This window comes from Athene cunicularia, assembly GCF_003259725.1.
Source record: "Athene cunicularia isolate RWA chromosome 2 unlocalized genomic scaffold, athCun1 chr2_part1, whole genome shotgun sequence".
Classification (NCBI taxonomy): Eukaryota; Metazoa; Chordata; class Aves; order Strigiformes; family Strigidae; genus Athene; species Athene cunicularia.
The window spans coordinates 123170037-123185083 of NW_020799095.1; the positions used below are offsets into that span (position 1 = coordinate 123170037).

General features: G+C 41.7%; 2 protein-coding genes across 2 annotated transcripts in view; both read left to right on the forward strand.

Annotated features, from left to right (window-relative positions):
• The first annotated feature begins 602 nt into the window (after positions 1-602).
• MRPL53 (mitochondrial ribosomal protein L53) lies at positions 603-3645 on the forward strand. The gene is made up of 3 exons (XM_026841482.1): positions 603-754; positions 1359-1471; positions 3179-3645. The coding sequence occupies exons 1-3, from the start codon at positions 603-605 to the stop codon at positions 3301-3303; spliced, it is 390 nt and encodes a 129-aa protein (XP_026697283.1). The 3' UTR covers positions 3304-3645.
• A 6937-nt stretch (positions 3646-10582) lies between these two features.
• LOC113476152 (fatty acid-binding protein 5-like) overlaps positions 10583-15047 on the forward strand; it is an 8620-nt gene continuing 4155 nt past the window's right edge. Inside the window, exon 1 of the mRNA XM_026841483.1 lies at positions 10583-10624. Coding sequence (XP_026697284.1) covers positions 10583-10624 — 42 coding nt within the window. The remainder of the gene's footprint in view (positions 10625-15047) is intronic.

Sequence of the window (15047 nt, forward strand, 5' to 3'; positions counted from 1 at the left end):
GCCCGGCGAGGAGGCCTTGGCCGGGCTCCCCTGGCTGTAACCCCTCCAGCGCCCTTCCTGTGCCCGGGGCGTGGGTTCTGTACGTTTCGCGGCAGATGTGAGGGCTGGACTTGTTGCCTTTAATTTTATTTATTTAGGAGTGTAGAGGCTGGGGTTACACGCGTCCGCAGTGCGGCCTGTGCCCCAGGCCCTGCCGCAAGCCCAGGCATGGTGAGAGGCACAGGCCGGCGCCCCTCTGCCCGCGGAGGAGCAGGGAGAGCGGCCCCTCCCAGCCGGCGGCTGCCCCGGTCGCAGCAGTGACAGATGCAGAACGAAGCCGTTAAAACTGCTGTGACTGCAGCGCCCTGTGATTTTCTGTCACTGTAGCCAGCAAAAGTCAAAAGATGTCCTGGGAGCAAATCACGAGGGAAATGGCAGCACCTGTTGTTCCCTCTCTAGACAAGAACCTTCTTTTCCCAAACTTCCGCATCGGCTGTACTTTAACTTTCATGATCTTGGTCTTTGACGGTTTGCATTTATCAGGGCTTTGTAGCTTAGTCTAGGCAGAACCTTGACGTTTTGGAGTGAGATGACAGTGTTTGTCATAAGAGTTCGGTTCATGTATGCGTTACCAGGATGCGCACAGCATTCATTCTGTGCTGATTTTTGGAGGATCCCTGTATCTCAGGCGTAGACCCTTGCCCATAGCCATGTGCTTTACCAAACTACCCAGCGAGGTACCCCTTTCAGTTGCAGAGCCTGTAGGTGCGGATCTGTAATCACTAATCCAAATGCTGGTGATGGGGGAGAGAGGGGGCAGCAGCTGCTGCTCAGTCTTGATAATTAACTGTTGGAGAAATCTTGAGTGATGCAAGTTCTGCACCAAACAATTGTAAAATGTCAGTTTTCAGTAGCTTTACAGACACATCTATTTTTGAAATGAACTTAGTAGCACAACTTAAGTAGCTGTCATGCCTTTCAGAAATTTACAGGAGACTGATTTATTAAATAAATAAATAATACCTTAAACCCAAACAATGAAACATTGGCAAGCAACCAGAATATAAAGAAAAATGGAAATTACCGTTGGTTTGGTTTGTTTTTTTTACTAATCCAGCTGAGAGAAACGTAGGGAGTGCATACACTGAATTTCTGCAAAATTCTTTGGTGTACTTTATTCATGTTACACATAAGAACTAACTGGATTTTTAAAACTGATTACCTCAAGAAGTACCTCTCTGAAATTATTAAATACAAATCCTATTTTGTTAATACTTTTGTTGCCCAGCAATATCAAGATAGTCAAATTAGTTTTAGAAATATACTTACTCTAATTTATGTCTACAATGTACTTAATATATTTTCAAATATATTTTCAGACAATTCCTTGGATGTATATACCATAAAAAAATCCAGGCCACTAATAGAAACTGTGAAGTGACTGCTGATGTGAGACATGATGGGTCTGAACCACTTGTAGATGTTGTGTTTGGTAAGGAACTAATTTTTAATCTTGACCAAAAAAAGACCTTCCAGGTTTGTGTTGTTATGATGATATTGTCTTCTCCGTAATTTTTTTTTTCCTGTGGTTTCTTTTTTTTGGTTCAGTTCCATAGCTAGATGTGCAGCTGGGAGGAAAAGAGGAGGTGGGAGTCACTAACAGCCTGATGTCTAGATAAATGTGTGTATGTGTCTTTGTACTACAGTTAGATCTGATGGGTCTTAGATTAAAGAACTGACTTAACTTTAGCGTTGAGTCTACTTTTGTGATGACATACATGTGTGACCTTGCAGTCATGTACAATTCCAAGGAAGTAAGTGTAGCTCTGTTTCGATGTAAGAATCTGTTCATTTTCTGTAATTTTTAATGTTATCTGTGGTGGAGGCATCTCAGTCTTGAGAACAGAAAAGTTGAATACCTTTAGTTGCTTGTGCAACTGGGTAACTTACTATACTGTTTGAAGGAACTGCTCATATGGGTAAGACCATACATGTGCAGATGGACTTGCAGAATGAGGTCAACCAATGTACAACAAATTTCTTGGTTTCCTTTGAGGGTATAGTGAGCAGGCAGAGAATTGATGGTGGAAATTTCATCAGTTCTGGAAGTGGCCCAGATTCTGGGCTGTGAACAGATGGCTCTAATCTGCTTTTGTCCTTTTCTCTGGCTGCATCTTCTTTCCTGCTGTGCTGTAATAGACCAATATGTCATGTAGCCCATTAAAGTTTTCATTATTATTGTTTCTTGCTATACCTTTTTCTTTAAGTTTCCATATATTTAGTCAATCAGTAGAAATGTCGAGTGTGTTGTAATGTATTTAATTTTGCTTGGGAGAGTCTATTTACTTCAGTGTTGACATTCCTTCTTTTTCCCTCCCCCACGCCTCTGTCTTTCCCATCCTTTTCTCTAACTGTGAAGTATTGAGTTAAGCAGTAAAGCTTAATGTTTTTCGCAGCATAAAACCAAAACAATTTATTTCACTAATGCCAAGAGCTACAGCTCTGAACAACTCTGAACTCTTTGTTTTCCAAGAGCTGATTATTTTCCAAGTGAAGAGTTTGCAGCCCTTGTAGTTGGCAAACATGGGGCTGGAACTTGGATGCCATGCATGCTATTGCATTATATGGGTTTGAGTATGGCAAATTCTGAAAAAAAAAATCATTAACTTAGGTACAATACTTAACTTCTACTGCCTCCTCCCTGTTTTAAAATAATTTTGTAATTTTAGAAATCCTAGTACTCTCTAAATTTTATATTACAATTGCCAAATTGTGTAAACCATTTTGTTGTTTTGGCTAAAGAAGTAAGTTAAATGGACCACAGACAACATGCTGCTAAAATGCTGAGCCATGTGTGGAAATTATGCCTTCCAGTGCCTTCTGTGCCTTCTGTTAGATGACTTGGAGGGCATAGTATGAGCCATTCTCATCAAATATATGTTCTTACTGTAGTTCTACCTGGACAGATTTTTCCAATTTTCCAATAATGCAATACAGAAATGAAAATTACATATGTATTGTGTGTAGTTTAATATATTTGCTTGTTGATGGTGCATAATTGAGTTCCTTGATAAGTGGAGTACTTTTTAATCAGACAAGATGAACAGGGTATTTGGATTTATATATACAAAGCAGAACTGCATACTCAAGTAATTGTGACTTAGACTGTGTGACTTCTTAAAATTTTTTCCCATTACAGCTGATGGAGAGCGATTGATAATGAAGGGAGCCAACTTGACGACAGTAGAAATGCTAACAGCATTGAGGTCCAGGTGTAATGCAAAAGAGATTAAGGAAGAACAGAAAAGCAAGAAGAGTCACTGAAGAACAGAAAAAGAATTATGTTTGCATTTACATGTGTTAAAAACAGCAGGCTGCACAGAAGGCTTTTCTCCTGTGCAACAGAATCTGAAAGAGAGAGATGACCAAAACACTGACCAGTTTAACTTGCAGCAGAACGAACCATTTAAATGTTCTCCATCTTCAGCTGAAGGAAAGCATAGTGGATCAACAAACCTTCTAACACTAGTGGGTCAGAGTGGCTTAAGATGCATGAATGCATCTGTCTAAGCAGCTGCCTCTGTTGTCTGCATGTTGGACTAATACCACATGTATTTGCATATAAATGTGAGTAATGCACATTAGCCATTAAATTAATATCACAGTTGAAGACATCTCTTTGGACATTATTTCCTACAAAATTCCTGTACAGTGGAATGCAAAATACTAGAATGGTTATTATTTTTGAAAATTAGTAAATACAAAACTTAGAAGAAAACTTAGAAAGTACTCATCATTTACTTAGCTGAGGAACAGCAAGCTGCAAATACAGAGCAGATTTTGTAATACTATATTTATTACATCTCTTGCTAAGTCCCTGCCATTTTCTTCCGCTTTTTCAAGAAAGTGTGAAATTTGTTAAACGTAAATTTAGCTCAGCAATTTAAAGTAACAAGGCAATGGAGCTACTCATCCTGCATAAAAGTAACTAAGTTTAGCTCAAAGGGAAATGTAAGTTAGGTTTTTTTGATAATTGGAGAATAGGGCTAACTTTGAAGTTCGGTTTTGTGATATTTTTGTCACTCAATTTTGGAAGATTTCATTAAATATTTTATAAAGATCAAATGGAGAGCTTTATTTAGTGTTTATAGCCTTATGTCCAACCGTTTTATTTATTAAAGTAAGTGCTTAGGTGTCTCATCTGTATTGCACAGCTCTGTGGATTTGGGAGGATTGATCTCTCTTCAGGTTATGCAGGTGAAGGTGTCAACTGCACATACATTTCATGTGCATCAGTTTTCACAGAATCACAGAATCATCTAGGTTGGAAAGGACCTTGAAGATCATCGAGTCCAACCATTCACCTAACACTGACAGTTCCCAACTACACCATATCCCTCACAGCGCTATGTCGACTCTACTTTTAAACACCTCCAGGGATGGGGACTCCACCACTGCCCTGGGCAGCCCATTCCAATGCCTGACAACCTATTCTGTAAAGAAATGCTTCCTAATATCCAGTCTAAACCTTCACAGGTGCAACTTGAGGGCATTCCCTCTTGTCCTGTCTCTTACTACTTGGTTAAAGAGAATCATCCCCAGCTCTCTGCAACCTCCTTTCAGGGAGCTGTAGAGGGCGATGAGGTCTCCCCTCAGCCTTCTCTTTTCCAGAATAAACACCCCCAGTTCTCTCAGCCGCTAGCTTCGTTGTCCTTCTCTGGACACGCTCAAGTCATTCAATGTCCTTTTTGTAGTGAGGGGCCCAAAACTGAACACAGGAATCGAGGTGCGGCCTCACCAGTGCTGAGTACAGGGGTAAGATCCCTTCCCTGTCCCTGCTGGCCACGCTATTGCTGACACAAGCCAGGATGCCATTGGCCTTCTTGGCCACCTGAGCACACTGCTGGCTCCTGTTCAGCCAGCTGTCAATCAGCACCCCTAGGTCCCTTTGACTGGCAGCTCTCCAGCCACTCCTCCCCAAGCCTGTAGTGCTGCTGGGGGTTGTTGTGGCCAAAGTGCCATAGTTTTGTTCTAGTTCAATTCACAATGGAAATGTGATTAAAGTTCCAGTTTTGAGAATTGCAGGTGTAGCACTATTGAGATGCATTAGTTCTGCCTGTTAATCAGATGCCTGACTTCTATAAATTGTAATACATATATTTTCAAAGTTAATTTGTCAGCAGATTTAGGGCACAAATCTGAAACTAGTTTTACCTTACTTTTGCTGTGGTTTGTAAATGGACACTGTCCTTTCTGAAAGCAACATTGTTTTCAATAGCACTGTTGAGGTGGTTCTTTGCAACTTCTTCACCAGGTTGCTGAAGTCAGGGTGGTATGTTGGAGAAGCAGAGCTGTGCTAAAGATGTTTGATATTTTATGGTTGCCTCTTCCATGTGTTTGCAACAGATAGAGTGAGATAAGATGATAGGGGCAGAATGGGTCAGTGAAACTTAGGCGTGGGAACAGTAGATGTGAGTGACTTAGTCTGGGATGGATACCTTCTCTGCAGTCTGTTACCCTGGTTTTTATTAGGCCACCAACTCTTCCAAGCGGTTTCAGAGTGCTGAGCTCCTGAACTTGCTACTGAGCTCCCTTCTAGTGGAGGAGTTACGAGAACATCTGAAAGTGTTTGTGAGGATTTTAAATCCTGTCAATCTAGAAGAGTATCCTAGAAAGTAGACCAAATAGAAATAAGGCTGTTCAAAGGCCACTTTTGGTTTCTTTTTTTTTTTTTTTTTTTCCCCCAATTTAGAAGAACACTGTATAGCATGACTACCTGAAGAAGCCTTACAGGGAAGCTGAGAACTGTTCAAGGGGAAAGAACTGCAGAATTATTCATTCCTTGGTTAATCATTTATTCATATGCTCAAAAGCCCTCTTAATATGTCAATAATTTTTGTGAATTTTTTTAATGTTTATTTTTTTGACAGTTTGTACAACATCAGTGTGTAAAACTTGTGTTCAGATGTGAAGCACTTATATCCATCTTAATTAGCCTATCTGTAAGTACTTAAATGAGAAATGAGTAAAACAAGGGTTAAGTAATAATAAGTTTCTATAGTGTTTATACTGACCCAAGACTGGGGAATGAAGATCCTAGTTCAGGCTTTTTATAGCCAAAATAAATCCCCTCCACTGTGGAAGAAAGCTGATTTTTTTTTAATTCACTTGCATGGATAAGCATCTGTAAAGACAAGCTCTTACTGGGTGCTTTCCTTTTCACGCAGCGATACCTAACCTTTTTTGCCCTGGTTAGGCCAAAGGCCTGTAATGTAGCCATTGAGAGGTGGCTGACAATTCAGTGGATGAGGCATTAGCTGATGCTGCTTTTGCTGTGTGTGCTAATAGTTGCAATTTGCAGTGGTAAAACTCCAGTATGTTTTGTGAATGAAAAAGAAGTAATGACTAGGATTTGAATATGTAAGATACAAAAGGAAATCGTACAGGACAGAAAAATAAAGCTACAAATGTGCATTCTCAATACAAAATATTGAAGTGATATAAACAAGCAGTATGGGCAAGGAGGTACTCCTCTGGTGATTATTATGCTAATACATAGAAAATCGCTCTCCCTGTACCATATAGATAAAGGTATGAATTTGTTTTTGGAGTATGTTAATCTTTAATGAATTTCTTCTGTAAGCATTTACATAACTTTGCTGCAAGCTGTTCATGCAGTATCAATTTCTGCTGCTGTTCGACTGAAACAAAGCTGAGCGACCTGCTGCTCTGACATCTTCCTGACATGCACAGTCTAAGGCTGTGGACATAGAGGATATTAAGGTCAGTCATGCAGAACAGAGCAGGGCTGGGTGAGCATTGATTTTGTGTGTTATTATTCCCTGGCCCACTAATCTTGATTACTATACCCCACCAAAAATGTGAGCGCTTGCCTAAATACAAAAGTAACTGGAACAGGCCCTAAAAACACTAGGATTAGCTAAATAGAAATACCATGTCCATGTAGGGTGTCTTGATAGCAGGTGATGATGTTAAAATGCCTAGATCTCTAATGCCTGGAGATTTAAAACAATTATTAGAATAATTTTAGACCTGTTTATCATACAAATACCTATTTGTAAGTTCTTGTCACTGTGTAGGGAAAATAGTCCTGAAACGGATGTATGTGCTGTTCAGATAACACTAGCTGGTCAGGGTGCTCCCTTTTTAAATATCTGCAGCATTGTTTTTGCAGCATTGCTCCCTTTTGCAGTATTGCTCCCTTTTAAAATATTTGCAGCACTGGGAGCAGCACTGTTAGTGAATATTTCCATAGCAAGTTTTAACTACTAGCAGGCACAAGTAAGTACAGAATTGCAGCGTCCTGATGCCTTTCTTACAAGGTAGAAACAAGTGCAAACATGCTATCAGAGGTAGTTCATGCATGCCAGTGCAAATTCTGTTCTTTGTTATTTGCGGGAATCTCACTTTGGGCAATTTTGTATGACATATTGTAGAAAAACATAGGTGCAATACTGTATTTCTGTGCAAACCCCCCTTGAGGAGTGGAAAATGCTTTAAATCTCAGTTATTTTGAAAATGTTGCAATCTAACACTTTTTTGCTCTTTGTGAACGTGCTAAAGGTGTCATCTACCAATTTCAGAAAATTGCCCAGAAGTATTTGCCCTGTTAGATGTGGAAGAATGCACTAGTTATGGTTGGCTTTTTCTAGTTCTTCACCTCTACTATATATGAATTTCGAATGACCAAGGAGTTTTTATATGGTGTAAGGAACCACACACTTCCCCTCAGTTTCAGCATCCTTGAACTGTATTTAACAGTTCTGAAGACTTTGATTCCCAAATGTATCTTCTGCATGCATACTCTCCCTGGGCAGGTGTATGCTCCCCTTACAGTTTAAGAATTACAATTTGACAGTTGCTGGCTTACTGCCCACCTCATCCTCTGTGTGTGCAACCGGTTTCCCCAGATGCTGGGCCCTGCTTCTCCACTAGGTGGCTTGGGGTCACCTTCAGACTGACAGGTCACCTTTCAGTAGTGCCTCTCAGCTCCGCTTCCCTCCTCCCTTCTCCTGGCGGAACAGCCTTTTTCCTTCCTGGTACTATTTGATCTCATCTAGTCTCACCTTTTCTCTCTAGAAGGCCTGAGTCACTCTTCTGAGCCTTTTATTGTCTGCCAAGAGCTTGCAGTAGCTTCAAGTAGCCAATGTGCTTTGCTTGTGGTGGACAACTCCTTGTTCTTTTCCTGCCGCTCACCCTCGCTCTGTACGCTGAGAAACGTTGAGACAGAGCATCACGAATGGTTAGAGGTGCTGCTTTGCTTCTGATCCTCTTTAACTTAACAGCAAATTGTCTTTACGTTGAGTTGGCCTTCTCAATATTTTACAAAACTAAGGCTGTGCCCAGGGGTAGATGTTAGAGGTGTGAGGGCAAAGGAGTTGCCAGCAGATTTCGATCATGTCTTATTAAGTTTCAAAGTGGTGCTTGAAAACAGAGTTTAAGGTGAGTGTAGAGACTGCTTCTCTGTTTTAAAGCAGTCTCCTACGAGCTGGCAGCTTTGCCAGCAGAGGTTACTAGTGTATCAAAGGAGATCTCTGCATTGTGCTTCACTGGATGAGGCAGTTTGACTTGCTTACATATGAAAAGAACATTTAAGACAGAATAGCAGGAAAAGTGAACCAGCAGACCTATTTGCGAAGAAAATGCTCTGTCAGTTTGAGCAAAGTCTGGGAAAGAGGAGTCCTTTATGGACAGGTTTCACAACTCAGACTGGCAATCCCTGCAGGAAACTCAGAGGACAGGCAGGAGGCAGCGCAGCAGGTTCCTTCCTTACTCAGGCACTACTCTGTTTCTTTTGACCCCTCCACCCTTTTTCAGCAAGGAGTCAAAGACCAGCCTTACTGTAAAAATAGCATGGTCAGCACACAAAGCCAGCAAATTTGTAATCTCAAACACAGTTCTTGTACAGATTGACTGATTTGTCTTTTCATTGCTGGTGAGTGAATGGTTCAAATCAGTTGCACAAATAAATGATAATGATTTTTATGGAGTTTTTAAAGTATCTTTTTTTCTAGGTGGGGCTTTATAGAACTTGTCTTTGAAATCCACTTCTCAAATGAATTCCAAAGTATTTACTGGAAATGGCAAATTTAAGAATCGGATGATTAATTCTTGCTTTCCTTCACATAAGTAGATCAGTATCAGGTTAAGCTGCACATAAAAGAAAAAGAGCCAGAATCAGTACTAGAAGTTACCTTGTGTCAGAAGCATAGGAAAAAATCAGGAAACTGTAATGTAATTTCTTACCTCCTTATAGATTTTTCTCTGGCCTAGATATTAGATATGTAAGATCGTATCTTGAGAGGGAATCAAGGATGATTCTATGATTCTATGTAAACCCAAATACCATGTGGCTTTTCAAGTCTAGAACAACAAACTGGAGAAGACCTGCCAGTCCTGCATGGTTGCCTGAGATGCCAGAGGCAAGAATTTTCTTAGAAGATCTTTTGAACACGAATCATGTAGTCAACACATTTGGCAAACTTAGTGTGTTGGCCAGGGGAATGGGATAATAGTAAAAGTTAACTTTAGCTTCCAAATGTTTTTCCCTAGATTCTATAGTCCATGAAAGAGGAGGCCTTTTCTGAAAGGCAAGTCAGAACTGGAAGCTAATGCTTGAGCGACACAACACGGGGAGAGCCTGTCTCTTCCCACTGCATGTAGGTGTGAGGAGACTCTGCTTTTTGGCAAAAGCTATCCTTCATCAACAGTGGCTTGAGGATCTATTTCACACCGAAGCCCTTGTTGTCCCAGGATGAAATTCTTTGGGAGCCCTGATCTGGTGGACAGGCTACACTTATTCCTAACACCTTATGACAGGATTTTGCTCTACAGGAAGAACAACAGTTAAGTCCCTCTCACTCCATGATGCTGGGGTATCCACATCACACTGAGAAGACCCTTCCCTTGATGGGTCAGGCTCTGCCCTCCAGATTTCTAGAGCTCTAATGCTTTCTTTGGTGTCATCCTGAGAATGAAAAGTAGTGAAATCATTATAACTATAAATCAAACTTTTTTTCCTGAGGTTACCTTCATAGTGGTAGATTAATATCCTTAGTAATGAAACTCATAATATACAATCAAAAAAGCAATGCTAAAACTTTATAATCACCTTTCAAAATCCAGTGGATATGGGCACATCTGTAATGTATGATTCTAAATTTCATAGGCTAATTACTCATCACTGGTAGAAGTATTTATTTTATCATTATTTCATATAATCATAGAGTGGTTCGGATTGGAAGGGACCTTAAAGATCATCTAGTTCCAACCTCCCTGCCATGGTCAGGGACACCTTCCACTCGCCCAGGTTGCTCAAAGCCCCGTCCAACCTGGCCTGGAACACTGCCAGGGAGGGGGCAGCCACAGCTTTTCTGGGCAACCTGTGCCAGTGTCTTACCACCCTCACAGTGAAAAATTTCTTCCTAATTTACTCCAAATCATTTTGCCATTCCTTGTCCTTGCCCTTATGTCCTTATTGTTCCAAACCACACAGAAAGGCCGAAGTTGAGGTTTTTATTTGGCTTTATTCATAGATTTATTTGGGATAATTTTTTTGTACATCTGAGGTTTCTAAACAGCCATGCCAGAGTATTACCAGTCTGAAAGTCCCCTCTTTGAGCAGGTATCCCCTGCTAATATGCTTTTGTAGTCATCCTGATCTCTTTTTTAACATTGTAATGACCATGCGGATTATCAAATTCTGAAGATAAATAGAAATACTTTTATCCTAATATGTGGGTGTTTGCTATTCAGGGTACATACTGCTGCTAAATAAAGAGGATTTCTCAAAGGTTCCAAAGTTAGACACAAGCTTGTATATCTGCAGTTGCTGTGAGCTGGGCTGGAATGGACATCAGGTCATTTTTGTCTGAAATGAGGAAAATGAAGCCTGGAGTGCTCTTTCTGGTCACTGCAGGCTCTGGAGCTTTCTCTCCTGTCATTGAGGCAGGATACAACTGGTGGCTGTCACACCATTGCCACAGTAAACTTTGCCCTCGATGTAAGCATTTCCCTTTAAACTTGCTTTGAACGCGTTGCTGACAGTGTGCAGGACATACGCTGAGGTTGCCGGTGTGTTAATTGCATTATAGTAGTGCTCTGTGGCATCAGCAAGGATGGGGGCTCCAGTTGGCTCGACACTGCACGTGGGCATGCGTGAGCCTGCCTGTCCCCAGCAGCCAGCCACCCAGAGCAGATGCAGCAGTGGTCGGAACCACAGCAAGGACGCCTTGGACCCACGCTGTTTAGGCTAAAAGCCATTATGGAGAGTAAGATGGCTTTGTTTTGACTTGAAAACTGAGAAGTATTGCACAAAGCTCACTGATAAAACACAGGCTATGCCCAGCTCTTTTAGCTCAGAGGTAATGAAATGCCGATACACTAGAAGATCTTGTGCATATTGACATACAAATGAAAACTTGCAGGTTCATGTGTTGTTTCATAATCCCTGGTCTAGTATTGCCCAAGCAAGTAGCTCCTGTGCTGGAGTAAAGCTTACCTAGGCCAGCTATGCAACCATAGCACGTGTTTCATCATGTCTGCCCAATGATGACATGGCTGGGAAGGGAAAACCACACTTGTACAACAAGGAAACAGAAACAAAGCTGTGCTACCTATGCAATTTCTCTCATCCATGCCCTGGGGCTGAGTAACTATTATTCATGGACTGCTTTAATTCTTTTCACAGCTAGGGATAGGCTGAAGAGTAAAATTTGGTCTGTGGTGTCCAATTTTCTTGGCAATTTTTAAAGGCTTTCTTAAGAGGTAATCTTGACTAGAAGAAGCCTACCACTTAGAGAAGGTTCTATATATATACACAGTATGTCTGTATCCTAGAAGGAAAGCGAGATCCTCCCTCTTACACAGTAAAGCAAAGTATAGCACCATCAGATTGGGTTTCTTCCAAGTTAAACATATGGGCAGTTTAATGAGTAAAGGTCTAGGGAAAAAGTTACACCTCCTATGCAACCTGATCAGCGATATGTTGCAGATGAGGAGGTGGTGCTCTGCCCTGCCCAAGCAGCAGGTATTATGACTCCAAAAGACAAAATATGGCTTACCTTGCATGCAATGGGTGATGCTATGGCTACGTGAAGAGAAACCTCAAACACTTCTGGCCACAGCTTCCCAACTCTCAACATCAGATGAAGCATCACTGCACGATGCACGCTTGCCCAAAGGAGTAGAATGAAGGTCTCCAAGCACTCTTTTGCCTTGGTCTATTTCTTTGCACTTGGTAATGAAGGACTGTAATAGCCTCCCCTCCTACAAGGCACAAGGGCTTGACTACCTCAGGAAAACATTCACTCTGGCAGGCCCAAGCTGCCAAGGTGGTGGTTGCTCCCAACCATGGCTACGTGCTTTCCGTGCAGCTAATTTCCACGGAAAAACTTACACTTCTCATTGTAAATTTGATTCTTCTTCTCTTGGACAATGTATAGTCTAATGTGGAAATGAGCAAAACTTCAGCGAACTTCACATGTCTGTGCTGAAACAGCAATACGTGGCATAGGAATTCAATGCTTTCCATATGAATATGTGTATTCGCTGCTTCTCTTTGGGTATATCTAGAGAGAAAAGGAACCTACGCACACCAAACAAAACTGACCATGATGGTACCCTCAAACCAGGCAGGAATTGGGATTTACAGAGACGGATCACTGTGGCCCAAGCATCTCCAAACAGCTGACCATTTCATTTTGGCTGTCAAAGTCGGAACCGTATTTGACCAATATATATAATGTACAGTCAGAGTAAAAAATACCACGTTTTGTAGCCCAGTCCACTTGTACCTTACCCAGAAGGATACACCTCTGGTCCTTCTAGTTACTTCATTTTGCTATGTGAGATGTCACAAATTTCAGCCCTATCCTGTTTCAAAGAGTTTTTGAGATGCGGCACTTACTGTATCACAGCCAGTAATCAATATCACCAGATTAATTTGCAAAACATTAGATTTTTGTAGAAATTGAGAGATTTTTCACTGTATGCTAACAGTCTGCATTTCAGAAAAGAGAGATAAGATTCTCTTTTCTTCTTACGTCTTAATGAATTTACATGCCTAGACTGGAAGAATTTGTAAGGAGAATAAACCAAACCAAATGACTTGTGGGAGGATTCAAAGAAGGCAATGTTCTGCACAGGTAGGTAGCTGGATGTCCATTTACTTCCAGTTGGAATACTGTCTCACCACTAGATGGAAATAGTGGATTTTACATCTGCTGCTGCATTATCAGCACTTATACCTGAACAGTATTTGCGTATCATAAGCCATCTGCAGGCAGCATTGCAGAAATGTGAATCTGAAATTCTTTGCATACATGGAGTAAAGCCAAGACTTCTATTTCAAGAAATTGTCCCTGTTTTACAAGACTGAAGATTTCCTAATTCCTCAGGGGTGATTCTGTTTGATCCCTAATCTAATTGCTTTTCAGTTATCCTTTCTGTAAGCAACCAGAATAGAGCTGCAAGATGGATGGCATTTTGGTTCTGCTACCATGAATTAAGTAGTAAACATCAGCCTAATTCAAAATTTATTCTGAAGTCTCTTGCACAAGACAAAAAAAAAAAAAAGATAAAAGTCAAAGGAAGTTGAAAGTCTTGTGTTTCAATGTACCTACTTAATGACAAAAAAAAAAAGCAACATGGCTTGCTGCCTTATGAGCAGACGCTATAGTGTTGTTTGCATATTAAAAGCAAGTGTATAGTCAGAGAAGTGGAAGGTAATTAAAGGCAGCTCAGTAGGGAAGGATAGTTAAAGAGAAGGATTTTTTTAAAAACCTCAGTTAAAAATGAGTTGATTATTTAGTGTATGACAAATCTGACCTTTTCTAGAAAGCATTGAACCTTCAAACTGATTCAGTTTAGCTCTACTAAGTTACAACACTGCAAAGCGTGAAGGGAAGCAGCCTCTTTGCACCAAAACATTTGGATTCACAGTACCTTCTCATGTTGTGAAATGGTGGAACCAGCACAGAGACCTTGCTGTCTTCTCCGGTTTTGACACCTCAATCTTAAACTCCTCCACAAAAGTAGTAGCAGAGAAATGTAGTCACGGCTACTCCATCAAAAAATCCAGGCACTAAACGTATCTTCAGATTTCTATTTTTCTGGTCAGGAGAATGTAGCTACTGGTTTCATCCAGTCTGATACAGGGCCAAAAGAGGCAGAGATGGGCATAACCCTGATGGTGGAAACAAATCTTGGGGATACACTGGAATCAGGATTTCTGTTGTGAGTTAGAAATAGCAGCTTTCTCACAGAATATGACAGTAAATCTCTCTGCTCGCCTGGCACAATTTGACTAAAGATTGGCCCAAACTCACAGGGCCTGGAACTGTATGTATTTTATGATGGTACTTCTGTGCCAGTGTACAGTACTGGCAGCTGCTGTGTTTTCCTTTGAGTAGCAATTATGTTATTGCAGTTCAACAGACTAAAACCAAGGTACCAAATCTGCATTTTTCCAGTGCTAAAGCACGAAGTTGCACTCAGGATTTGATTTTTCCCGTGTACTGCAAGTACCTGCATTAATTCTTTGTTTTGATTGATCTCGTTTGCTGCCCCGTCACCGTGTGTATGTGACAGGGCGGCTCCCAGGCCGCAGCAGCGATGTGTGATCTACTGGTGGGATTCGGGGGGATGCTGGAGGGCCCCTGCCATCAGACCCCAATAAACTGCCTAGGGATGCTGCCTCCTTATCGCTCTGCCTTGCGCCATACGATGCCCTATGCTCGTTCATTCCTGAATTAACCATAAAAAGCACGATACGTAAAAACCGGCGTAAATCAGGATACAGTGCCCCAGACTTAAGAACACTTCCCCGGATCCAAAACCCCGGAGGCTGGTTTTGGGGCCCCCGGGTGCCAGGGCACAGCGCACCGGACTCTTTCGCCGCGGTAGGTGCCGGGTGCTCCTTGTGTCCCAAGAAGCGCGTTAAGGCCGCGCCGTCCCTCGGCGGGATGGCTCCGGCGCTGTCCCGCCGTTTCTGGCGCGGCGGTGCCGGCCCGGGGAGCTGCGGGCCCGGGGTGCAGGCGGCGGGGGCT

Coding starts and splice junctions, on each gene's coding strand:
- MRPL53 (XM_026841482.1), top strand. CDS start 603: ATGCGTTACCAGGATGCGCACAGCATTCATTCTGTGCTGATTTTTGGA. Junction 755..1,358: donor GAGCCTGTAGGTGCGGATCT/GTAATCACTAAT, acceptor ATATATTTTCAG/ACAATTCCTTGGATGTATAT. Junction 1,472..3,178: donor ACTTGTAGATGTTGTGTTTG/GTAAGGAACTAA, acceptor TTCCCATTACAG/CTGATGGAGAGCGATTGATA.